The sequence below is a fragment of the Molossus molossus genome, unplaced genomic scaffold (genome assembly GCF_014108415.1).
Source record: "Molossus molossus isolate mMolMol1 unplaced genomic scaffold, mMolMol1.p scaffold_m16_p_7, whole genome shotgun sequence".
NCBI lineage: Eukaryota > Metazoa > Chordata > Mammalia > Chiroptera > Molossidae > Molossus > Molossus molossus.
In genome coordinates this window covers 43411545-43438249 of record NW_023425401.1, presented here as the reverse complement: position 1 = coordinate 43438249, position 26705 = coordinate 43411545, and the positions used below count along the sequence as shown (strand labels likewise).

The following is a 26705-nucleotide window of genomic DNA, read 5'->3' as shown; positions in this document are numbered from 1 at the left end:
CAATCCCCAGCCAGGTCGGGGTCATGCGGCAAGCGGGACCAATTGATGTGTCTCTTTCACATTGATTTCTCTCTCTGCCCTCCCTTCCACTCCATCTAAAAAAAAAAAATCAATGGGAAAATATCCTCGGATGAGGATTAACAAAAAAATAAACTAAAATAAACTAAATGAGTATACATATTACAATTGCAAAGCCCTGTGTTTGCAGAAGGTGCTCCTTCCTTCTCCTTTAAAAGAGTAAACCCCACACTCATGACTTAAAGGTAAGACTGAGCCAGCAGATATTAAGTCTAATTTCCTAAGGCTGAAGAATGAAAAACCAAGACAAATAAGCACTGTAAAATTGTTCTTGTTTTTTAATGGCAGGTCAAATATCCTGAAACATACATATATTTTGATAGTCTTCTAATCCCAGTTGAGTTCAAATATTAAAGTAACACACACAAGCTAAGAGAATTCAATATTGTTCCAAGGCACTTACTGAATCTCCATGACTAGATGAAAACAAAGACAATTAGGATGGACAATTATAGACAGTATATAATATAAAAATAACTTTTTGCTTACAATTTACAAAATGTATTATTATTACAATCTTTGATCTCTGATAACCTGCAATGCTGGCTGCATGAATCCAGCAATTTTAAAATTCAGAAACTATTTTCTAAACTTCAGGGCAAATAATTTACAAATAAGGTACACAAAGATTTAGACCATGCAGAAATTTCTTACATCTTCTGTTAATATTTTATGACTGCAACTTTATCAAATTATATACCTACTTGCCCTGTACATATACAAAATAATGCATACATGATAAAACATTAGCAAAAGAGTAGTCCTTAAACTCAATTTATCATAAAAGTATTACTATATTAACATGTCTACAAGCAGCGTGTAACAGGGTTAAGAGACATTAAGGCAATAATACTTGAAGTTACAAAAAACACCATATGTAATACTTTTTCCTAAGTGTAGTAAGGCAGGCAGATAGTCTCAGCAAAAAAATTGCAAGGGTAACAATCTACACTGCTGTTAGTCCCACATTTTAAAGATGGAATACTATAAATCTGGCTTTCAGTGGCACTTGAATTTTCCAGTATAATTTAAAGTGTGTTTTGGCTCCTTGAATCATGTCCATTCTGAAGGTGGATCTCTTGGTCCTTTGGGTTTTCCACAGCGGTTACCAAAACCTGTAATCACAAAAAACATAATAATTGGTCATTGTTCAGAAATATTTTTATACTGTTAAAACTATATCAGACATCCTTATTTTCTTGAACAAAAAAATTTCCACATGGTAATTCAGAATTTAAACTAAACAAAACTCTATAAACACAAACCAACTTTCACTTTGTTTTGGGTAATTCATTTAAGAAACTGAATAAATCATAGCACAAAGTTTGATAAACTTGGCCCTAAGGAAATCCTAGAATGACAGCAAATGACCTTTTCTCATTCTTGCCAGCATTAACAACATAATTCAAGTTCTAAAATTACCAATATCTGTGGCTTTTGTTGGACTTTCTGATAATTGATCTTTCTTGTTACTGGAAGTAGGTGGACACTCTGTACAAGTCTCTGTGTGAATACCTCCTGCTGGATGATATAAAACACAGAATAAAGCCACCGTTAATCACCATTATTTGTAGCATCATCTGTAGAATCCTCTAATTGTTTTAATGTGGACAGTAAGTTTAAAAAGCAAGTTTTCTCTCAGGGGCACCATGATTTTAAAGGCCCAAATAAATATAAATGCTGGGGTAGTGAGCACAGGAAGTCAGGGCACCTAGAAATTCTGCAGAGTGAAGATTCTCCTTAGGCTCTCATTTATTTAATAAAACTAGATCTTGGCACATTACTTCCTTAAATTAGTTATACTGTGTGCTAATAATTGCAAATGAAATGCTTTTACATGGATATCAATGGCAAGCAAGTTCAGAGTTAAATAGATTATTTGTTCCTATAAGTAATAATTCTTTTCTTTAAGTTTTACATTATTTAAATTTTAGTTCATTTACTTAATTGTTAATGTATAAAATTAGTTAACAAAAGAAATTAACTGCTATGATTCATGCATTCTTTATCAATCTTTCTCACATCCCCTACATCTCTGTAAGAAACTTAATTCAAGTCCAGATAGGGGTCAGCGAACTTTTTCTGTAAAAGGCTAGATAATTTTGGGGCTTTGCAAGCCACATACAGTTGTGTCACATATATTCTCCACTGGTTTTGTTTCTTTGTTTTTGAAACAACTCTTTAAAAATGTAAAAATCGCCCGTCCGGTTTGGCTCAGCAGTCACCGGTTCAATTCCCAGTCAGGGCACATGCCCAGGTTGTGGGCCAAATCCCCAGTTGGGGGCATGCAGGAGGCGGCCAGTCGATCTTCTCTCTCACTGACATTTCTATCTCTCTCCCTCTCCCTTCCTCTCTCTCTCTAAAATCAATCAATAAAAAAAATAATAAAAATGTAAAAATCATTTGTTCAGCTCAAGGAAAGAATAAGAAAAAAAGCCAACAGCAGGATTAGGAGAGACAGAAAAGTACATTAATTATTATAGTAGTGTGATAAGTTTTATAATAAAATTATACATAGGGTGCAATGGGGACAGAGAAGAGATGTAGGTGGAACTAGTGGTGGTGAGGTATTCAGAGCTAGATTCTAGGAGGAAATGATGATCTAGTCAGAAGGCCTCAATTTTCACAGTAAAGTAAAGGTCATCTAATAGTTAGTGGGACTGATGATTTTTGAAGAAGTAAAGACTTGGGTCCAGCCAGTGTTGCTCAGTGGTTGAGCGTCAACCCATGCACCAAGAGGTCACCAGTTCGATTCCCAGTCAGAGCACATGCCCAGGTTGTGGACCTGATCCCCGGGGGGGGGGGGGGGGGGGCGCGCGCATGTAGGAGGAGGCCAATTGATGTTCTCTCTCATCAATGTTTCTATCTCTCTCTCTCTCTCTCAAATCAATAAAGGAAAAAAATAAAATAAAAAAAAGATTTGGACAATTCGGGTACCAACTAGAGCATATAAGATAACCAAGCAAAGCCGAGGGCCAAACTGTGGATAAAGACCAGAATTATAGGCTCAGTCTACAGTATTCAGTAAGCTCAAGAGGTAAAATAAAATGGTATGGGAATTAGGAGCAAGAAAGTCGAAGATAATTTTCAGTGACTGGAATGCTGGAGGATGGTAAACAGATTGGTGAGAGAAGGAAGAGATGCCACAAAGGAGTTAACATATATTAAGAAAATAAAAGCCCTGGATGGTGTGGCTCAGTTAGTTGAGTGTTGTCCCATGCTCTGAAGAGTCGCTGATTCAATTCTCGGTCAGAGCACATGCCCAGGTTGTGGGTCTGGTCTCTAGTCAGGGCGCATACTGGAGGCAACCAATCAGTGTTTCTTTCTCACATCTTAATCAATGTGTTTTTGTTTTGTTTTTAATCCTCACCCAAGGACATTTGTTTTTTGTGTTGTTTTGCATTTATCTTCAGATAGAGCGGGCGGGAGAGAGGGGTGAAGAGAGAGAGAGGAACATCTATGTTAGAGAGAGACGACTCCAACCAGGACCGGAGACAAACTGCAACCGAGGTAACCAACCCGGGACTCTCGGGTCCACGGGCTGACACTCTAAGCAGAGCAAAACCGGGCAGGGCTCAATGTGTTTTTCCTCTCACTCTCTCTAAAAAAAGAAATCTATAAAAACATATTCTTTAAAAATGAAAGAAAACATAAGATCCAGGGCTCCAGCCATAACAGTACTAGTAATATAAAAAAGACAGTAATAATAGCATTGTTGCCATGTGAGTGCCTATTATGTATCAGGCACAGTGTTTGATACCAAGGCTCAGAAAGATTAGGTAACTTTGGCAAATATGGCATTCCAGTCCAGGTGGGCTTGACTCTAAAGCTTTTACTGTTTTACTTGTAATATGTTGCCTCAGAAAAGTAGAAAGAGTGTTAATAGCTGAAATCAAGCTCCATTAGGCAAAGATCCAGAGAGAGACAGAAGCTGAAGCAGAACGGAATGATAGATAAATTGAGGGAATTGCATAGCCTAAGATGTTGGATGAGCTGCTTACATGGTCACAAATTTATAAGAATTAACAATAACCTGACATATTTTAGCATGATAGTAAAAGTAATGTGAGAGGAACGTTTTGTAACTTGGCATTATAACACTCAGTTGAACTACATAATCTTATGGTCTTCACAAATGTATTAAATCCTAAAAGATTTCTAAAACAATCTATTTTTAGGGAACCGATTTAATCACCTAAGTTAATATTGGGCATTTATTTAAATCATTATCAGATCTAGATTCTAAGTTTTTTATAAACAACAGAAAATAAAATACTAGGAAATACTTTAAAATAATTTCTTACCAATCTATAACTATTGATAAAAAATACTGTTATTTTCCAGATCAATAATAATCTCTGGAATAGTAATTAATTTGAAAGAATTACACTAGCTAATTCAGGTTCAAGAAGAGGTGTCCTACATATTTTCACATACAGAAATAATAAAATAAATAGCATATACCACAAGATATGCTGCCTTATGAAAATTTATATAATCTATAGCAAAAAGGAACAAAATCTAACTTACCACATTTTTCAATTCCAGAGGTTATCAAGCCCTGTAAGACATTTAATAGCTTTATGAACAAATATAAAGAAAACAATGATGTTTTCAATTAGGCATAAAATTTTTAAACGTATGGTACTTCATATTGGGAGTAAATGGATAGGGAAATTCCTTTTTTCTTCTGGATGAAAACTAAAAATGCAGGAACTACTACACAAAGGAACAAGCACACTACTGTGTTGTTTGCCAGTCTTCTACTATATTCATCAAATTATGATACCACAGATTATAAGATGTACCATCATTATTACAGGTTACCACTATTTTATATGACAAAGTATGTAAGTGATATCAAAATATGGGAGAAATAGTAAAAATATTAATATTGAAAAAAAAACGATAGTTTTCTATGGTAAAATATTTAGCCACCAATGTATTTTCTGAATGTGACAAGAAAAATAAAGAGGAGGAAAAAAACCTAGGAAAGTACTATGACCCTGGAAATAATAAGTCCAGTTCCATTCATACCTTCAGAATGATTTGGAACATGGAATAATTTACAAGTTTCAAAAGCAGCTTGGGAAAATAAACTGTGAAGCGATGTGATGGGCATATGTAGACCATGTTGCCCTTTAAAAAAAATTCAGATCTCACATCTCATCTGAAATCTTAGCATAAGAATGCTGATAAAAATTATATTTAATAGTCTTAAGCAGACAGTTATTTTAACAGACAACTGTAAGATAAACCAACAAAAACAAAATTATCAAGCTCTAGCTATTTCAATCCCAAAAGGACTCACTTCAGATTTTTTTTGTTCAGACTCTTCCTGACTTTGAAGTTCAGTCCATTCAGATCTTACAGGTGTATCTAAGAAAAATGAAATCTTACAATTAAAATTAACATCTTTACTTCTTGAAATTTCTTGCATTAGGTAATATACAAAATATTCTACAGATTTTTCTTTTTTATCCTCACCCGAGGACATTTTTCCATTTTTTGCACAGATAAGAGTGGGAGGGAGAGAGAGGAAAAGAGAGAGAGAGAGAAACATCGACGTGAAAGAGGCACATCGAGTGGCTGCCACCCGCATGACCAACCAGGACCGGGGACAAACTGCAACTGAGGTACATGCCCTTAGCGGGAACCGAACCCGGGTCTCTCCGGACCGCAGGCCGATGCTCTAACCGCTGAGCCAAACCGGCCAGGGCATATTCTACAGATTTTTAAAAACTCACTTTCATAAAAAATTTTGTTTCTATCAATTCAAGAATATCCCTTTAAGTTTCCTTCCTTCAAGTCATCAGAGTTCATTATAAGTGCACTATAATCTATAATCTATAGATTTGACAGACCTACTTATTTAATATTATTGAAGTATATGGCCTGTTTTTAACATTCTTTTTTTTTTTTTTTTTATCCTCACCCGAGGATATTTTTCCATTTTTTGTACAGATAGAGTGGGAGGGAGAGAGAGGAAGGAGAGAGAGAGAAACATCGACGTGAAGGGACACATCGAGTAGCTGCCACCCACATGACCAACCAGGGCCGGGGACAAACTGCAACCGAAGTACGTGCCCTTAGCGGGAACTGAACCTGGGTCTCTCCGGACCACAGGCCGACGCTCTAACCGCTGAGCCAAACTGGCCAGGGCTAACATTCTTAAAATCAGTTAAAATTAATAAAATATTGGTAAAATGTAAATCAGTTAAGACTAGTGAACAACTCCACTCAGCATGAGACACTGTAAATATATTAAAGCTATTTCCGTACTCTTTTTCTAGAAAGGAAAGAAGAAAAATACATTATCAGTGCTTTGAAATATGATCATTTTCCCCAATTCTCAATGATAACTCTTGTGGTCTTAAGTGTCCCTCAATTAGCACCAACTAAGTGATGCCCACCTACAACCCAACTTAATGTTTACTTATCTGAACTGGCATCAAGTGAACCAATTGCAAATACATTTATAATTGCACTTAACTGAATTATACTATCTAACATAAATGCAGCCATTTTAGCAAAGTTAGCAAATAAAAATACAATTTTAAAAAGTACATTTCATACAAGCAATTAAAAGCATGTATCTATATCAATTCAACCGTTTCTGAATTTAACTATGCAGTTCAACAGCAACTAAATTAAAATCAGCCATGTTTTTCAGAGTTTAAATTAGAGCATGAAATATTTTTGTAAAAGCAGAAGAGATACTCACTATGTTCACTTGCTAATAAAAAAGATTCAGGAGTTCTTTCAGGGAGAGGAGGAGGTAAATCTTCACTAACATCAACATCTGTATTAAAAACATAAAATGTAGACAAATTATAAACTTGTTTAAAAATGCTGACTCATTCAAAATGAATTGGTTATCTAAACAAAGTAAAAGATCTTTCTTGACATTTTAAAACTAACTACCACAAATTCTCTAAGACAATCAGTTTTTTTCAAATGGCGAAAAATAAACAAGAAATCTTTACCACTTGACTTGTCAAGAATTACAAGGCCTATGGAACAATGAATAAAACCCATCACATAAAGAAAACGACTCTCATAATTTCCCAGCACCCTGCAAACATTGTCATGCTGTCCTCTGAGCCTAAAGGCAGTCTCCAGTAGGCAAGTGACTTCTCTACTGAGTGTGCTGATGTTTTGAGTCCACAAAGGAAAGCTTTGGTCATCTGACTTAAGCCAGTGTTTCCCAAACTGGAATCAACTGCTTAACTCCTTTTCACATACTTCAGACCATCTGTCCAATTTACCTTTTTTCTTTTTCTTTTTTTTTTTTTTGGTTAATCTTCACCTGAGGATATTTTTTTCCATTGATTTTTTTAAAGAGTGGAGGAGGTGGGGGAGAAGGAGGGAGAGAAAGAGAAAAAAAAAACATCGATGTGAGAGAGCCACATCAATTGGTTGCCTCTCACACAGGCCCTCATGGAGATAGGGATCAAACACGCAACCGTTACTTGCTCTTGACCAGGAATCAAACCCAAGATCCTTCGGTGCACAGGCTGACGCTCTAACCACTGAATGACACCAGCTAGGGCTGTCCCATTTACTTTTTATTTATTTTCTAAGTTTTTTTCCTTTATTGGTTTTAGAGAGAGGGGGAGGGAGAGGGAGATAGAAACATTGATGAGAGAACATTAATTGGCTGCCTTCTGCATACCCCCCACTGGGGATTTGGACCACAACCTGGGCATGTACCCTGACCAGGAATCAAACAGCGCCCTCCTCATGCATGGGTCGATGCTCAACCACTGAGCCACACCAGCCGAGCCTATTTACTTCTTATGTTTTTTATTTTTATTTTTCATCCTCACCCGAGGACATTTTTTACATCTATCTTCAGACAGAGCTTGGGGGAAGGGGAGACAGAGAAGAACGAGAGGAGAGAGAGAGAAGACAAAGAGAGAAAGAGAGAAGAGAGAGAGAGAAACATCAATGGGAGAGAGACACATGGACTAGTTGCTTCCCACATGACCCCGACTGAAACTGAAGATTAAACCTGCAACCCAGGTATACTGCCTTTGACTGGAAATCAAACCTGAGACCCTTTGGTCCGTGGGTCAACACTAACCACTGAACAAAACTGGCCAAAGTTTCAGTCATATTTTAAACAGTAATGACTAAAATAACAGATTTGAAGTACTAGTTATTTTTCTAATATAAAAATGACAAGGTATTTTTAATGTTCATTCATTGACTAAAATCTTCTGAACAGTGGCTCATGACTCTACTATGAGAATACTGACTGAAGATATATAAAAGCTTTTCAATAAAAACAAAATTAGCTCTGAGAAAACATAATACATTAAGTAAGCCTCATCAGCCTTATGGCATAGGGTGAATGAGTGTAGTATTAGATCTTCTGAATTTTCACTGGAGATAGAGAAAGAAAACATGAAGATACAATTCCACTTCCAGGAAGAATGAGGTAAAGAAAGGGAATGTGAGGGTCCTGTATTATTTTTCCCTGGACCTTAACAATTCTTAAAAAAAAAAGATGTGGTAAAATAGCAAAGTATTATGATTGGCAAATTCAGCAGTAACAGGCTGAGCCATCATCATTCTTACCCTTTTCTTACCAATAGCTCACAGTGAAGAGATGGCTATAGAAGGGAAGAGATGCATAATCTTAGCATTGTGGTGCCATTTCACAATTAAGTGAATAAATCAGGAAGAGCAGCCTTGCTTGTTTACATTAAGTATCAAGTATCTTTCAGAAACTATGTACCTCTTCTCTCATGACAGTCCTCACTCTTAAAGCCTTTTTATTTTATAACTGTGGCCTTTGCTTCTCAACTGCATGTTTCTCCCTGGATCTCTGGATTGCCTTTCCTATGTTATAAACTTGTTTTAGAGATTATTCAACCAAAGACAGGAGATTTTATGTGGGCTTTTGCAAACTAAACACTGTATGGGGGCCTAGTGTAGCCAAGTTTGAGAAATTTTCCACACCTGAGTCAGTTTTAAAATCAGAATTCAGTCCTGGCCGGTTTGGCTCAGCGGTTAAAGCATTGGCCTGCAGATCAGAGTCCCAGGATCAGTTCCCACTAAGGGCATGTACCTCGGTTGCAGTTTATCCCCGGCCCCAGTTGGGGTCATGTGGGTGGCAGCCAGTCTCTGTCACTCTCACATTGATGTTTTTCTCTCTCTCTTCCTCCCTCTCTCCCTCCTGCTCTATCTGAAGATAAATACAAAAATGTCCTCAGTGAGGATAAAAAAATCAGAATTCATAGCTAGGAATTTTTGTTCGGCAGTAACTTATACCAAAGATTGTTTTAGGTATCAAAACAAAATTATTCTGTTTAATTCCCTAACAAGTTCTAAAACAAACAAAAATCTAACGCTTGAGCCACGGGTTCATCTACAAGGTAAATAATTAATAACATTAAAAATAGGACCACTGGGACTTCCAGTCAAGATGGCAGTGTAGGTAAACGCGGTATCGCGTCCTCCCACAATCACATCAAAGTTACAACTAAACTACAGAACAACCATCATTCAAAACCACCTGAAATCAAGCTGAATGGAAGTCCTACAACTACGAAATTAAAGCAGCAGCCACATCCAGACTGGGCGGAGGGGCGGAGGGGCGGAGGGGCGGAGGGGCGGAGGGGCGACGGGCTGGTCCCACACCCACATGTGGCGGATAAATACCAGGAGGACACCTCAGCTGGGAAGGTCCTTCCTGAGGACTGAGGAGTCCCCGTCCCACACCAGGTGCTCTGCTCAGGGTTCCAGTGCCAGGAAGAGAATTCCCCATAACTTCTGACTGGAAAAACCAGCAGGAACTGAGGCTCAGGGAAGCTAACACGGCTGGAGCCCCAGGCAGCTCCTTAAAGGGCCCGCACATGGACTTATTGGACTCACTCCTTCTAAGCTTAGAGGGGAGGCAGCTCGAGGGGCACCAGAGACATACAGGGAAGAACTGAGCTGTTTGGCACTGGAGCGAGGGCTGGAGAGGGGGCTTCCTCGGGGACAAACGTGCTGTAAGAGGCCTTTGTTCCTTTGGTGAGGCCTTCCCTGGGGGGGCAGACAGGCACCATATCTGGGACTCCAGCAACCTGGCTCACACTGTTTGTCCCGCCCTGGTGATTCCCTGAGGCCCCGCCCCACCCAACTTTCAGGCCCACCCAAGCTGTTGGCACTTGCTTAACCATTGGATCGCCCTGTCTTGGATCCTGCTTCAGGTTTTTCCTAAATTCTTTCAAACAAGCAGCATCTGGTCTCAGCTAGCCACCTACCACTCATTAAGTATTACACAGAAACAAACACAGGGAGGCAGCCAAAATGAGGAGACTAAGAAACAGGTCCCAAATGAAAGAACACAACACAACCCCAAGAAAAGAACTAAGCGAAATGGAGATAAGCAACCTAACAGATGCTGAGTTCAAAATACTGCTTATAAGGATGTTCAGTGAACTTAGTGAGAACCTCAGTGAACTTAGTGAGGGCCTCAAGAGCATAAAAAAGGACCAGTCAGAAATGAAGGAGGCATGAACTGAAATAAAAAATAATTTACACAGATTCAATAGTAGAGTAGGTAAAGCCAAGAAGCAAACCATCGATTTGGAATAGAAGGAAGCAAAAATCGCCCAATCAGAACAGCAAAAAGAAAAAAGAATCCAAAAAAATGAGGATAGTGTTAGGAGCCTCTGGGACAATTTCAAGCGTGCCAACATTCGCATCTTGGGGGTGCCAGCAGGAGAAGAGAGAGAACAAGAAATCGAAAACCTGTTTGAAACAATAATGGCAGAAAACTTCCCTAACTTGGTGAAGGAAACAGACATACAAGTCCAGGAAGCACAGAGAGTCCCAAATAAGATGAACCCCAAGAGGCCCACACCGAGACACATCATCATCAAAATGCAAAAGGTTCAAGACAAAGAACGAATCTTAAAAGCAGCAAGAGAAAGGCAGCTAGTTACCTACAAGGGAGTTCCCATAAGGCTGTCAGCTGATTTCTCAAAAGAAACTTTGCAGGCCAGAAGGGAGTGGCAAGAAATATTCAGAGTGATGAAAAGCAAGAACCTACAACCAGGATTACTCTATCCTGCAAAGCTGTCATTTAGAATCGATGGCCAGATAAAGACTTTTCCAGACAAAAAAAAGTTAAAGGAGTTCATCACCACCAAACCATTATTATATGAAATGATGAAGAGTCTTTTTGAAGAAAAAGATAAAATATATGAACAAACAAAATGGCAATGAATACATATCAACACATTCTCATAGATACAGAGAACATTTTGTTGTTTGCCAGATGGGAGGGGGTTGGGGGAATGGGTGAAAAAGGTGAAGAGATTAAGAAGTACAAATACATTGCTAGACTGACAAACCTCAAAGGGAAAGGGGTTGGGGGGGTAGGAAGAAATAAACCAAAGAACTTATATGCATAACCAATGGACACAGACAATCGTGGGGGAAAAGGAGGGAGGGGCGCGGGAGTGGGGAGGAGAGCGTCAATGGGGAAAAAAGGAGGAACATCTGTAATATATTCTACATTCAACAATAAAGAATTAAAAAAAAGGACTACTTTGCCTTGGCCGGTTTGGCTCAGGAGTTAGAGCGTTGGCCTGCAGTCCAAAGAGACCCACGTTCAGTTTCCACGAAGGGCACTTGCAGTTTGTCCCCAACCCTGGTTGGGTCAGGGCCGTGCAGGAGGCCGCCACTTGATGTATCCCTTTCACGTCTATGTTTCTCTCTCTCTCTCTCTCCTTCCCACTCTATATGAACAAAAAATGGAATACTTGGGTGAGGATTAAAAAAAAGGGACTACTTTTGTAGTTATGTTGCAGCACAGAACACTTACACAGGAAAATATTTAGTTAATACCAAACTAATGTAGCATAGTCAGGGCAAAAAAAAAAATCAAAAATCACATTTTTTGCTATCTTTGTTTTGAAATATAAATAAAGTAAAGCAGAAGTGAAATGCTATACAGTAGGGTGTTTTTGACTATCCCTGTACAGTAAGAGGTATTTTATTCTTTTTTAATCCTCATCCAAGGATATTTTTCCATTGCTTTTTCAGATAGAGTGGCAGAGAGAGAGAGAGAAACATCAATGTAAGAAAGACACATCGACTGGTTGCCTCCAGCACGACCCTGGCCAGGGCCATCAAATGGTATTTTAAAGGAACTCCTTCTGGCCTGGCCAGAGTGGCTCAGTAGTTGAGCATCAAGCCATGTACCACAAGGTCGCTGGTTCGATTCCCATTCAGGGAACATGGAGGTTGTGGGCCAAATCTTCAGTGGAGGGTCTGCAGGAGGCGGCCAATTGATGTTTCTATCTCTCTCTCCCTCTCCCTTCCTCTCTCTTAAAACCAATAAAGAAAAAAAAATTAAAAATAAAGGAACTCCTTCTGTTATTACCAAAAGATTAGGCACGTGGCAGTGAATTTAATGAGCATATCACATCATGCATGCTTCCTATCCTCACCAAACTCTACTTCTAGTAGTCATGTAACACATTTCCTAGGCCACCTAAGACACACATGCCTGACATACTGGGGAAAAAAAAAAAAAGCCCCAAATGAAAATTTCTTGTCTATACATTTTCTTGAGTAGCTACAACTTGGTAATTATTTATCAAACTCTGAAGTTGAGGAAGAAAAAGATATTAACAGCCCAGCTGGTATGGCTCAGTGGTTGAGCATCAATCCATGCACCAAGAAGTCACCAGTTCAATTCCTGGTCAGGGCACATGCTTAGGTTGTAGGCCCGATCCCCAGTGGGGGGCATGCAGGAGGCAGCCAATCGTTCTCTCTCATCAATGTTTATATCTCTCTCTCCCTCTTCCTTCCTCTTTCTCTAAAAATCAATAAAGAAAAAAAATATATTAACAATTTAAAATTATGGCAAACTGGTAAAGTAATATTTATTGTGGTAACCTTATCTTCTGAAGATCCTTCAAATAAACCACAGAAGAATAAAAAATATAGAGAATCCTAAAATTTAGGAATCTTGCTTAGACTCTCATCTACTCTATCAGATATATTCTCAAGATAAAAAATAAAGGCACCACACTACAGATGTTACTTATTGGGTCAGAAATAGAAAAGGAAAATTCTTTCAAGCCCGCAGTACTTATTTTGCCAGCACATTGTGCATGTGTCACTACCAAAGTTCACTGACAAGTAAATGACCATTGATAGTCTATAGTATATAGCTTTCATGTTTATACATTTGTTCTCAACTGTTTGATTTATTTAAGAAAGCAGCCACGGCCCTGGCCAGTTTCGCTCAGTGGTTAGAGTGTCGGCCCGTGTTCCAGAGAGACCTGGGTTCGGTTCTCGCTAAGGGCACGTACCTCGGTTGCAGTTTGTCCCCGGCCCCGGCTGGACTTGTGCGGGAGGCAGCCACTTAATGTGTCCCTTTAACGTCAATGTTTCTCTCTGTCTCTCTTCCTCTCTCTCTCCCTCCTGCTCTATCTGAACAAAATTAAAAAATGTTCTCAGGTGAGGATAAAAAAAAATAAAGAAAGCAAGCAGCCACAATTATTTTTAGCATATCAAAGAGTTTCAAGAACCAATACTACATCTCAGGAACTGAGTGCACACATTATGTTGAAATGCTAAGACTGCTTAATTAAATAACAGCTGTGATGACTAGATATGGATATATTCCACTCACTACTGACTGGATTAAAATTCCCATAGTCTGCTGAGTAGTTATAATATTGCTTCTTGGTTTAAACTCAGGATTGAAAGCAGCCTCCTTTTCAAGCACTTATGAAGAAAAAAAAAAAAAATTTTTTTTTATCCTCACCCAAGGAAATTTTTCCATTTTTTGTTCAGATAGAGTGGAAGAAAGAGAGCGAGAGAGTGAGAGTGAGAGAAAGAGAAACATCGACGTGAAAGGGACACATCGAGTGGCTGCCACCTGCACGACCCAGCCAGGGCCAGGGACAAACTGCAACCGAGGTATGTGCCCTTAGCGAGAACTGAACCTGGGTCTCTCTGGACCACAGGCTGGTGCTCTAATTGCTGAGCCAAACCGGCTAGGGCAAGAAAATTTTTTTATTTTTTTTTAATTTAATTTATTTTTATTTTTTTTATCCTCACCCGAGGATATTTTTCCATTTTTTTTTTTTTTGTACAGATAGAGTGGGAGGGAGAGAGAGAGGAAGGGAGAGAGAGAGAGAAACATCGATGTGAAGGGACACATCGAGTGGCTGCCACCCGCACGACCGACCAGGGCCGGGGACAAACTGCAACTGAAGTACATGCCCTTAGCGGGAACCGAACCCGGGTCTCTCCGGACCGCAGGCCGACGCTCTAACCGCTGAGCCAAACTGGCCAGGGCAAGAAAATTTTTTTTAAATCTGTAGTTAAGAGCATAAAAATGATAAAAGTATGTGTTATAAACATAAGTAGAATTAAATGGCCAATCAAGCCATTGTATAATGTTTGTGCCACTTTTACTTTGTCTTCCTTATTTATTTCTAACATATACTCAGATTTTTGACCCCTGTAAAATACTAAAGCTATAAAATAGAAGAGAGAGAAAATTTAAACAATTCAATCATTTTGAAAACACAAACTCCAGCAATGCAATGTGATGCAATTAAGGTAATAAAAGCTTACTTTAAAAAAACTGTGTCTAAAATAATGAAATTTTGCTACAGGTTCTAAAGTGTGGAATAAAACAATGAATTAATATAGCTAAAGTGCTTAGAACAGTTGACCAGCACACAGTAAAAATATTTAAGTGTTAGATACTATTATTACCTTTTTCAGCACCTGAATGTATTGTTCCTGCTATATCATGCCTAGCAATGGACATTGGCAATACTTTCCTTGTAGAAATGCTTTCAGTGCTAGTGGCAGCAGAAACCGTGGCACTTGCTGTTGAAATATTAGTTTTATTCTTGGTCACAGCACCATCACAGTTCCTTTCATCTGAGTCTGAGTCATCAGAGTGAAGAGGATTAGTAAAACTGAGGGGTGCTCTGAATAGAGGTGAACTGCTATGATGATCCACAAGATCATGGGTTTCAACTTGTATTGTGGGGCTTGGTGTTAAACTCACAGTTTTCATTGTTTGACAGTGGGTATCTGAGGATCTCCCTTCAGCCGAATCAGGCATGGGTACAGTATTTTCAGGTCCATGAAATGACCAAGTTACATGTCCTTCTTCATCAAGAGGCAAGCGGTCTGGCCTTGGAGGTGTGTCTGAATTCTTCTGTGATTCTTCTGGTGGAATAGCTGGAGCTTTACTTGATAGTGTTCCACTGCAGTCCACACAAGAATTCTGAGAAATATCATCAACTTTTAGATCCCCTGAACTCAATTCCTGTGTCTTAGAGATTTTATCAATTAAACAAGGTGAAGCCGATTTAATTTTAATTGCATGTCCCCTATTCAAGAGTGTGTTCCCATCAAAACTTTTTGGTCCCTCTTGGAGAGGGACCTTCTTAATTTCAAAACTTAAATTTCGCTCCAATTTTTTATCTATCTGTTCAGGTGATTCATTTTTCCCTGAAAGTTCTGCTGATTTATTATAATTTCTGTTGAGGTCTGTTGAATGTTGTTCTGATGAAACCATATGCAACACTGGCTTTGGATGGTATCTGTCATTGTCCTGCCACACAGTAGTCACTGTTGGAAAAGCTGAAGGGGGAGAAGGTGTCAAGATGGGTGGCACTGGGTGAGGTTCTGGTGGCTGCAGTATTTCTTCCTTAGCATCCCCTTCTACAAGGCAACTGAAAACAAACATTAACAAAAGGCTATTTTAAGAATGTTTATCCTTTGTAAAATAAGTTGGTACATGACAATTAAGTAAAGTCTATTATTAAAACTCAAGTCTGTGGTTATGAACAAAAAATTATAATTTGTCAAACTAAGACAATTTAATGTTTAACAAGGTAATTACATGCATACTGTTTAAAAAATCAAATACAAGAATTTTAATGCAAAATAGCAGCCCCTCCCACAGACCTTCAGCTACCTAGACATCAACTTTGAACGGTTTTTTTTGGTACATGCCCTTAGCGGGACCCAAACCCGGGACTCTCTGGTCTGCAGGCCGACGCTCCAACTGCTGAGCCAAACCGGACAGGGGTGAATGTTTTTTGTTTTTTGGGTTTTTTTATCCTCACCCGAGGACATTTTCCCATTTTTTTGTTCAGGCAGAGTGGGAGGGAGAGAGAGAAACAGAGAGAGAGAGAAACATCGACATGAAAGGAACACATCGAGTGGCTGCCACCCGCACGACCGACCAGGGCCGGGGACAAACTGCAACCGAGGTACGCGCCCTTAGCGGGAACCGAACCCGGGTCTCTCAGGACCACAGGCCGACGCTCTAACCGCTGAGCCAAACCGGCCAGGGCCTGAATGTTTTTTTTAATAGCTGCTTCTCAGATTTACTTTCATATCTCAAAATATTTCAAAATGCATAAACTGTTTTATTTCATACATTCTCTATTATCTTTTTAGGTGTCTTCTTCATCTTCCAATATTACAATTGTATGTAATATTGCAATTTTTGTTTAGTTCAATCTATGACTATAGTTATTATTCATGCCACTGATACCATGATTTTGCATTTCTTATCCAAGTTCTTGTTTTTCTCTAACTGATCAGGGTTTCTGATGGCTTGGTTCTCTATGTATCACCAGTAATTCAGTCCTTCTTCTAACTTTCCTGCAGATTTGTACACCTCCTCTCAATCAAGCACATACAGTAACTTAACACCATAGGCATCCCTCTTAGAAACTTTGAGCCTCCTGCTCGTATGGGCCTCCCTAGCACAGAGCTGATGTGCTCTTATTGTTTCCCAGGTCCCATCTTCCTTTTTGTAGGTATATTCCCTTATTTTTTTGGTGGGTTATATCCTCTAGCTCCTTCTTAAGAACTATATATAGGGGGCAAATATTTTGAGGACTTGTATATTTAAGTATTATGTTTTCGAGATTACTTTTTTTAAAAGGTATATAATTCTAGATTAGAAATCATTTTCCCTTAGAATTTTGTAATTTTGATTCCTATTCCTTTGAATGTGAACTTGTTTTGACAGACCTGGTTTGATTCTCCCATTTCATATTCTCACTCTCTGATTTTCTCTTTCTATTTATTCATACTCATGGAAGATTTTCTTGATATCTTCTAGCCTTCTGTTTAATTTAAAACATTTTTGCTCTATTTCCAATAGCTTATTTTTTACCATCCAGTTATTTCATGGTATCAGTATTTCCTAATACATAAAAAAATGGTCAGTGTCTGTACCCCTCACCCCCATCTTTCTTCTACTGTGTATTGTCTCCATTTCCTCCAAGTTCCTTTTTATGTGGGGCTGTCTTTCATGTTAGGGGATCTGTCAAATGTCTGATCATTCCTGCTTTGGGTTCACTCTATAAAGTGCATGGTAGTCTAACCACATACTGTGCTTCTGAGGCTAATGCAGAATGGTGTTGGATATAAATTAATGGGGGGGGGGACTGTATACATAAAAAAACTAACCTCTTAAATTCCATCTTGAAAAAGAGAAAATGAAATATTAACAATGACTGGAAGATGTGTATTTATATGTAAAGGGAGGGCTTGTGGCTTAGTGATCATCTCACTGCATGGGAACTGAACACAGCCCTTGGAATATCATTGGTGGCCTACAACCATCAATAATGATAGTTTTCCTCTGTTGGGCTGGTTAGTTTTGCAAGAGAGGGATTCTATCAACCCAGAAGTGGCTACAAGTGTCCTGGGAGCCAAATAAATGGTAGGAGCAAGGGAGCTGGAGGATCTTATCATTCAGTATGCAGATATGTATTTTCAGTAAGACACTACAACCCCACCATCAATCAGGCCAGATGTCCTTGAATCGAGAGATTCCCTGATTCAACCACTCCAGAGTAAACCCCTCCTACGGTGTGTGCCCAGGTATGGGAGAAGCAGTCATCTGTCTGCTCAATTGATGGAAGGAATCTGGGGTTATAAATACTCTTTACAGAGACATTCAAGTACTCTTCTTGTTTTCAGTCCCATCCTACACAACAGCCTTAACTGGGACCTCCAATTTCTGAGCCTCTCTGGGAGTTCTTTGAAGAGAATCATCTTGCTTCTTATTGGTTGGTTTTCCCACCTATAGAACAGTAAGTTTTAGCTTTCTTTGTTCTATTAGGTCCCTTTTCATTGGTCATTTTGTTCTTTACTTTCCAATATTTTGTCAACATCTCATCGGATGCCATCTCTGCTCCAATTTTTTGTTTTTAAAATCTTTACATATTTTACTATTTCCTCTCTATAATTTCAGACAGTTTAGAAAGGGACCAGAGAAATGTTCAAACTGCCTTATTTAACTAATGTTTTTATAGGTACTTTTAGAAGCAGTAGTCTGTGCATGATGTATATATGTACATAGTACATATATTTGTGGCTACTCACATTTTTAAAAATAGCTTTATTGAAGTATAGTTTATATACCAAAAACTGTACATATTTAATGTATATAATTTCATGAACTTGGACATATGCATACACCCATGATACTATCACCACAATCAAGATAATAAACATATCCATCACCTCCCAAAACTTTCCTTTTTGTCCTTTGTGGTTTTTGTGGCTACTCAAATTTGATTGATAATTATACTGACAGATATTTTTCTTACCCTTCCTTAAGGTAAGGTTGGTTTAAACAAGGCTTAAAACACTTTTACAACACTTTCACGTGCACAAAAATGATAAGCTCAGTTATGAAAAAATATATGCTACATACTGATTTACCACTATATTCACAACATTCATATTTTTACTAGATATTCTGATGTAAAAAAATTCCAGTGAAGAGATACAATATGATTCGCATCATTCTTTTTGTAAATGCTGTTCTTGATTTCATCTGTTCTGAGGAAGTCATTTTTCACTTTTCAAAAACAAAACAAAATATTCAGGACCTACTGCATGCTAAGCATTGTACCAGTATTAGAAAAAACAATGAGTACAACAGTTTGGGTCCCTAAGAAGTACAGAAAAATACTAAAAAATAAGGCGAAAATGACAAGATAAAGCCATACTATGAAGGCCCAGAATTTCACAGTAAGTAATTTGGACTTTATAAAAAAGAAAATTTACATTTGTTTGATCAAGTTTTAAAATGAGTAACCAAGTTTATGTTTTATATAAACTTATAAAATTGCTTTCTTTATAGTAACTTAGGTATTAAGTATTTATAAACCATAATCACATGACTGATTAAATCTAACACAACAGTCCTGGCCAGTTTGGCTCAGCGGTGAGAGCGTCAGCCTGCGGTCCAGAGAGACCCGGGTTCGGTTACTGCTGAGGGCGCGCACCTCAGTTGCAGTTTGTCCCCGGTCCTGGTTGGTCGTTCGGGAGGCAGTCACTCAATGTGTCCCTTTCACGTCGATGTTTCTCTCTCCCTCTCCCTCTCTCCCTCTCCCTCTCCCTCCCACTCTGTCTGAACAAAAAATAGAAAAATGTCCTCGGATGAGGATTAAAAAAAAACACAAAAAATGACTCTTTCTTCTCTAGATCTTTCTCCAATAATTACATGTACTCTAAATAACCAATTAACTTGCTTACTTACTGTAAGCCATACTGAAAAACAAAGTGTATCATCATATTTACTTTTTATTAATCTTATGCTCTTGTAATTTTCAGTTAAGAATTTACAATAGTTCTAAAACTCAACTTAACCTAGAAGTCACAGGGAACTCAATGAAATTCTACCAATTTGACTCTATTGCCTGAAATTTTTTTAAAAAGATGATCTAAGCATGTAATATAAAGTCATATACATAAAAAAATGAGCATATATCTCCAAGTAAAATCTTATAAGCTGAATGAACATTTTTCTGTTAATATGCATTTGCTGCTTATTATGTTTTTGTTTATTAAGGAATATTAACAGGAGCCAAACTTGAGAAAGGCTTAAAATTCTGAACATTTTATTCATTTTTTTCCCTTCAAAATTAGGAAGACGCTACCATTATTTATTGTTGGAGATAGGTAACCATATAAATCACAAATGTCAGTGTACAGCTTGAAAATCTCCACATTGGCTCGATCTCAAAAAAACAAATTAAAAGATATTGGAGTAGCAAAATGTTTCTTTATTTCATTTACAGCCAGTGTAGTTTCTTTTAGGACTCACATGCAGGACAAAGAAGTTGGAAAACTAACAGTTTACAGGTTTTAACTGGCTACCTTCCATAGAAAATTAAAATTCCAATTTAGGTAAATACCACAGTGGAAATCAAATAGGAAAAAACTACTGGGAATGTTTGTTAATGCACAGTTAACATCATGAGCATTTAAGTGCTGAGACTTAAACCCATGTATATATGCTTCCTGATCTTCCTTAGAGAAGCACTGAAAAGGCATTCCAGAGACTAGAATAACTATCACATCTTGCCTTAGTAATGGAGGATAGCTGTAGTCTTTTTCTTTTTTCAAGAGGAATGATAAGTAAGGTACAGTTTCTCAATGCCAAGACCCAACCCTAGTCATCTCGTTCAATATAAGTCAACTTCTAACAAACTTTTAAGGGGAAATAACTGGTGATCCCTATGTAAAAGAAGACTTACTCTAAGGAAAGGTTAATAAGTTTGGGCAGATATGTGCCCGAGACAAAACACTGTTTAAGTAATTCTCATAGTTTTATTACAGATCTCCTACTGTGCCTCCTTTTAAAAATAATTCAGTAACCTGACAGTAACTCCACATATTTTATTTAATTAAAACCTTAGGACAATACTTAAAGAGAAAACTCCCAATGATCAATTAAGTTAAGTACCTTACTCATGACCTGAAAGCTAGTAAATGGATGAAAAGGATTTAAAACTAAATCTGACTCTGTATATACCTTTTCCATACTACCACATAATCGACTTAGAAGCTATCCTCAAAGAGAAGGGAGGTAAAAAGAAGACAGAAATATATGTTGATTTTAACTACTACTATAAATGAGCTTATAATAATTATGTATGGTGCCAGATGGGTAGAATTATCAAGGGAATCATTTACACCTGAAACTAATATAAAATAATATTCAATGCCAACTATAATTGAAAAATAAAACTAAAAAATAAATGAGCTCAGTATGAAAGTAAGAAAATCTGCAGAGTAATAAACTCATCTTTGCTAGTAATGTTATAAAACAACTTCATATAACTTCTTTAATTTGCATACAGTTTTTGGCAATCGGATTACCTATATAGTCATTGAGAGAAATTGTAATCTTTAGAATATTTTAAATTTTACTTGTACCACATACCAAAACATGAGCTATCATCAGTTCATGGTTACTATGCTTAGTGTTCTTAATACAGTATACTATGAAATTTTATCAAAGTGAAATAAAAGTTATGTAGTACACCAGTAACAAATTATCATATATATGCTATATCCTCAATAAAAGAATGATAAATGTAATAAAGAAAACTTAAGATATATTCAGAATTTGTTTTTTTAATTAACAGTGAGTAAAATAAAAGCATCCTTACAAAGAAAATACGACATACAATTACCTGCGGGTCCTTGGTGGTTTTGGAGGAGGAGAATCTTGTCTGTCAGGATCTATGGAGCTGACCATATCTTCAGTGTTAATTTCATTCTGCCAAGAAAGAAAAAATGTTTCATTAAAATTAGGAGAAAAATAAATTGCTTTCCTCATACTTCAAATAAATTGTTTCTGGGCTTTTGAATTTTTCAAATATCGATTTTACCAAGTAACAAAATGGGTCTTATATTTTCCATATTGTAGCCTGAGGGACTATCAAAATCCAGCCCATCTCCCAGTTACTGAAAAATCAATTGTGTATAGCAGCATTTCAACATATTTCAAGTGCTACTGTGAAAAGATAGGTTTTGGCATCAAAAAAAACAAAAAACAAAAAAACAACCAACAACAAAAACAAAACAGATTTCCTAAGAAAATAAAGACCAAAGAAGATAGCTTTTTAAAGGCATCACTACACTAAGAAACTTAATATGCAGAGAGAGGGGAAAAGCCAACAAAATAAGGCTTATATACTTCAATTTTCCCAACCTGTTTTGGACCCCTATTGCTACTTTCATTAAACAAGCCCCAGAACTCACTTTAATCATTCTTTGTCCTATCCTCCCTGTCACTATGGAGTGACCTACTCCAATAGTGTATACAGTTACCCCTATATCACTGTTTGACCAAATGGACACCAAAAAGGCAGGGAGAACCCATTCAGGAATATCCTCAAGTTCGCGCTGGTCATAATGACTAGGGATATCATTAACAAAGATGCTCCAGTGTCAATACAGCTATAAGAATCTTCTATTGTGCCCTGGCCAGTTTGGCTCAGCGGTTAGAGCGTTGGCCTGTGGTACGGAGAGACCCGGGTTCGGTTCCCGCTAAGGGCACGTACTTCGGTTGCAGTTTGTCCCCGGCCCTGGTTGGTCGTGCGGGTGACAGCCACTCGATGTGTCCCTTCACGTCGATGTTTCTCACTCTCTCTCCCTTCCTCTCTCTCCCTCCCACTCTATCTGTACAAAAAATGGAAAAATATCCTCGGGTGAGGATTAAAAAAAAAAAAAAAAGAATCTTCTATTGTGTTTAGAATTATGAAAAGATATGAAATTATTATATAAAACCTTGCCTTGAATTAGTTTTAGTCTCAGGAATACCTCATTTTTATCCAGCTATGCTATGTTAATTCTGGACCAATGAGTAGACAAGAATTATTTTCCACCTTTACCTACACCTCAGATAATTTAAAAAAAATTTTTTCTTTTTCATTGATTTTAGAAAGGGAGAGAGAGATAGAAACATCAATGAGAGAAAACATCGACTGCATGCCCCTCACTGGGGATTGGGCTCACAACCTGGGCATGTGCCTTGACCAGGAATTAAACCGGTGACGTCTTGGTGCATGGGTCAGTGCTCAGCCACTGAGCCACACCAGCCAGGCTACACCTCAGGTAATTTTAGTGGGGAAAAAAGCAATTTTTGCATATACTCATATACTACGATCAATTAAGGAACTTGGAAACTGTAGTTACCTTTTTTTTTTTTTTTTTATCCTCACCCAAGGACACTTTTCCATTTTTTGTTCAGGTAGAGTGGGGGGGAGAGAGAGAAAAACATTGATGTGAAAGGGACACATCGAGTGGCTGCCACCCGCACGACCGACCAGGGCCGGGGACAAACTGCAACCGAGGCACGTGCCCTTAGCGGGAACCGAACCCGGGTCTCTCAGGACCACAGGCCGATGCTCTAACCGCTGAGCCAAACCGGCCAGGGCTGTAGTTACCTTTTTTTTTTATAATCAAAAGGCATTTCTACTATGGCCATCATGGCGGTCACTTTGTCTTTATAACTGTTTCTTGCCAGTGTCCTTTTTTTCCTTTTTCTTAAATAGGTTTTTATTGATTTTTTTTTAGAAAACAAGGAAGGGAGAGGGAAATAGAAACATCAATGTGAGAGAAAAACATCTACCAGTTGCCTCCTGTACACCCCTCACTGGGGATTGAGCCAATAACCCAGGCATATTCCTTGACTGGGAATCAAACAGGTGACCTCTTGGTGCACGGGATGACGCTCAATCCACTAAGCCACACCAGCTGGGTGCCAATGCCCTTTTTTATCACTTCTTCTCACTAAAGAAAATAGAGATCTCAACTTTCCATCAATTTCTAGTATGCCCTGTCTCCTGATATATAATCAGATATATTAGAAGAGTTTTACGTTATCTTATTATGCATCTTACTCTGATCAGAATAAAAGAGTTACATCATGAGACTGAATGTTATCATTCTTAATTAAAGCCACTTACCATAACAGAGGCACCTGTTACAGGGCTATCTGCTATAGGTAGGGTGAACACATAATTTATTACCCAAGTCTGGACTCTTGAGAATGAAAGGGGAAGAATTATTAATTATTATACTTAGAAAAAAAGTATAAACTGGTACTGTCTAAGATATATCAGGACTTTTGGTCACTACACTTTTATTTATTTTTTAAAAAAATTTTTCTTTACTGAATTTAGAGAGAGAGAAAGTGAGAGGGAAAAAAATAGAAACATCGATGAGAGAACATTGACTGGCCGCCTCCTGCATGTCCCCCACTGGGGATTGGGTCCACAACCCGGGCATGTGCGCTGACCGGGAATTGAACCAGTGACCTCTTGGTGCATGGGTCGACACTCAACCACTGAGCCACATTGGCCAGGCGGTCACCACACTTCTAGATCCTCAGGTATGACCAGAATTTATAGAGTCTTTGTGTCATAAAGATACCTTTGTCTTATTAATGATTCATTTATTATCCTGTTAAGTACACAATCACATTCCCATAACACATTATTTTTCTACCAAAATCTGTAAATATTCACATTAAATAGGTTTAAATAAAGATGAAGGGTGAACCATGTAAAACTGCATCTATCAAACTGTTTCTAACCTACAAAAACACAGCAATTTTTATAGTACAATATGAATAGCAGCCTCATGTCAGGTAAAGTCAGGTTTTGCTGCCAAATGAGTATAATACCAAACACACACACAGGAAAACAACTTTAGGTTTTCAAAGCATTTTGTATTTCTGAATAGTTAGGTAAGGCACTGTGGATCTACATGTGAAATGCACTGAAGAAAAAGCACTGAAGAGAATACAAAAATGTAAAGAAAACAGTACTTCAAAAAGTGTATAATCTGATAATTATACAACAAAAAAGTAAAGGGTTAATAATAAAATCATAAAGTGCTCAAATCAGTACTATGAAGCTACCAAATAAGAGAAAGGAGATGTTATATCTCAGAATATTAAGAATACAGTCAGAACATTAAGAAGTTGAAAATATTAAGGCAGTATATTTTTATTGATTTTTTTAGAGAACAAGGAAGGGAGAGGGAAATAGAAATGTAAGCGAGAAACATCTACCGGCTGCCTCCTCCACACCCCTCACTGGAGATCGAGCCAGCAACCCGGGCATATTCCTTGACTGGGAATCAAATTGGCGACCTCTTGGTGCAAGGGTTGACACTCAACCACTGAGCATGCCACACCAGCTGGGCTCAAGTGTATTCTCTTGCTTCAAGCAGAGCTTGCTAAAGTTATTATTTAACTGTTGACTACCTTTACACATTAGCAAAAGTTATTCTGTGTAATAGTATTTCCCACGTAACAGAGCTGTATCAAAGGTCATGAAAGAATCAAAATCTAATTATCAAATATTTAAGGGTATATTATCAACAAAATAAATAAAAAGTGATTTAAAATTAAAGAACATTATTTGAGTAATTCAGTAATACATCTAAAATGTACAACACAAACACAGCAGAAAGACCACAACACAAACTACTGCTGCTATTATACAGTGATACCTCGGTTCTCGAACATAATTCGTTCCAGGAGGACGGTCGAGAACCAAATTGTTCGAGAACCGAAGCAATGAAACCCAATAGGAAATAATGGAAACTGGATTAATTCGTTCCAAGCCCCAGAAAATGCCTATTTACTGGCCTAATTTGTATATAATATGTAGAAAAACATAAGTCTCAACAAGAAATAAAAGTGTACAGTATGTCTAAGGGTTAAATTCAGTGTAAAGCGTGACTCTCTCCACAAAGCGTGACTCTCTCTCTGCACTCACACTGATGACGCAAGCAAGGCGCGCTGGGCCGAATGAACGCCATTCGGCTCAACTCGGCTCATCTCGGAAGTTCGAGTTCCAAATATTTGTTCGGATTCCAAGACAAAAGTTTCTCGAATCTCCTGGTCGAATACCGATTTGGTCGAAATCCGAGGCGTTCGAGAACCGAGGTATCACTGTATAATCATTCCAGAACTGAAAATCCTGGTGTTGAGAACTGGTAGTGGTGTTGTTTATATACAAGATAAAAAGAAATACATGCATAGCATACCATACAGACAGTTTGCTTACTGAGGTGTCACTAAACCCCAAGTAATACAGTACTGGATTTCAGAATAAATGTTTTCTGGAAAGTCATTTTAATTATAAATATCTCCAATAGCCCTGGCCGGTTTGGCTCAGCAGTTAGAGCGTCAGCCTGTGGTCCAGAGAGACCCTGGTTCGGTTCCCGCTAAGGGCACGTACCTCAGGTGCAGTTTGTCCCCGGCCCCGGTTGGGTCATTTGGGTGGCAACCACTCGATGTGTCTCTTTCATGTCAATGTTTCTCTCTCTCCCTCCCTCCCATTCTATCTGAACAAAATATCAAAAAATGTCCTCGGCTGAGGATTAAGTAAATAAATATATAAATATCTCTAATAAATAGCTTTTATTATAGAGTCATAAATTGCTGACTCGCATTTCAAACTAAAATTTCTACAAAAGTATTTCTGGAACATAGAGATTGTTTTAAGAGCTTTTTAAAATTTATTTTACCTCTAAATTAAGTTGTCAGAGACATAAATGGAGATCTATGACTGTGTTTCACACCATAGGTTCAGAAAGGTAAGTAACATTATTTCAAATCATTTTACTCAACCACACAGTTTTAAGATAATTTTCCTTTTTTAGATTACATATTTTCTCTAATGGGATTCATGGACCCCAATCATATAAACATGTTATAAGAACAGTCACCTGTATGTGAAAGTACTTAGAAAACAAGATTTCTTAAGAGGAAAATATTAGAAAATTACCTGAAATGATAA

General features: G+C 37.9%; 1 protein-coding gene across 6 annotated transcripts in view; it reads right to left on the bottom strand.

Moving 5' to 3' along the window:
• Positions 1 to 216: 216 nt before the first annotated feature.
• Positions 217 to 26705, bottom strand: part of PTPN12 (protein tyrosine phosphatase non-receptor type 12) — a 115561-nt gene continuing 89072 nt past the window's right edge. For 2 of the 6 annotated variants that reach the window (XM_036246173.1, XM_036246169.1), the window contains 7 exons: positions 21579 to 21664; positions 14821 to 15794; positions 6803 to 6880; positions 5390 to 5457; positions 4609 to 4639; positions 1501 to 1599; positions 227 to 1193 (listed from right to left, as the gene is read on the bottom strand). In XM_036246173.1, coding sequence (XP_036102066.1) covers positions 1132 to 1193; positions 1501 to 1599; positions 4609 to 4639; positions 5390 to 5457; positions 6803 to 6880; positions 14821 to 15794; positions 21579 to 21664 — 1398 coding nt within the window. In that variant the 3' untranslated portion in view covers positions 227 to 1131. Of the gene's footprint in view, positions 1194 to 1500; positions 1600 to 4608; positions 4640 to 5389; positions 5458 to 6802; positions 6881 to 14820; positions 15795 to 21578; positions 21665 to 26705 lie in introns of all 6 variants that reach the window. The other 4 variants (XM_036246168.1, XM_036246171.1, XM_036246167.1 and 1 more) reach the window with 4 other exon arrangements.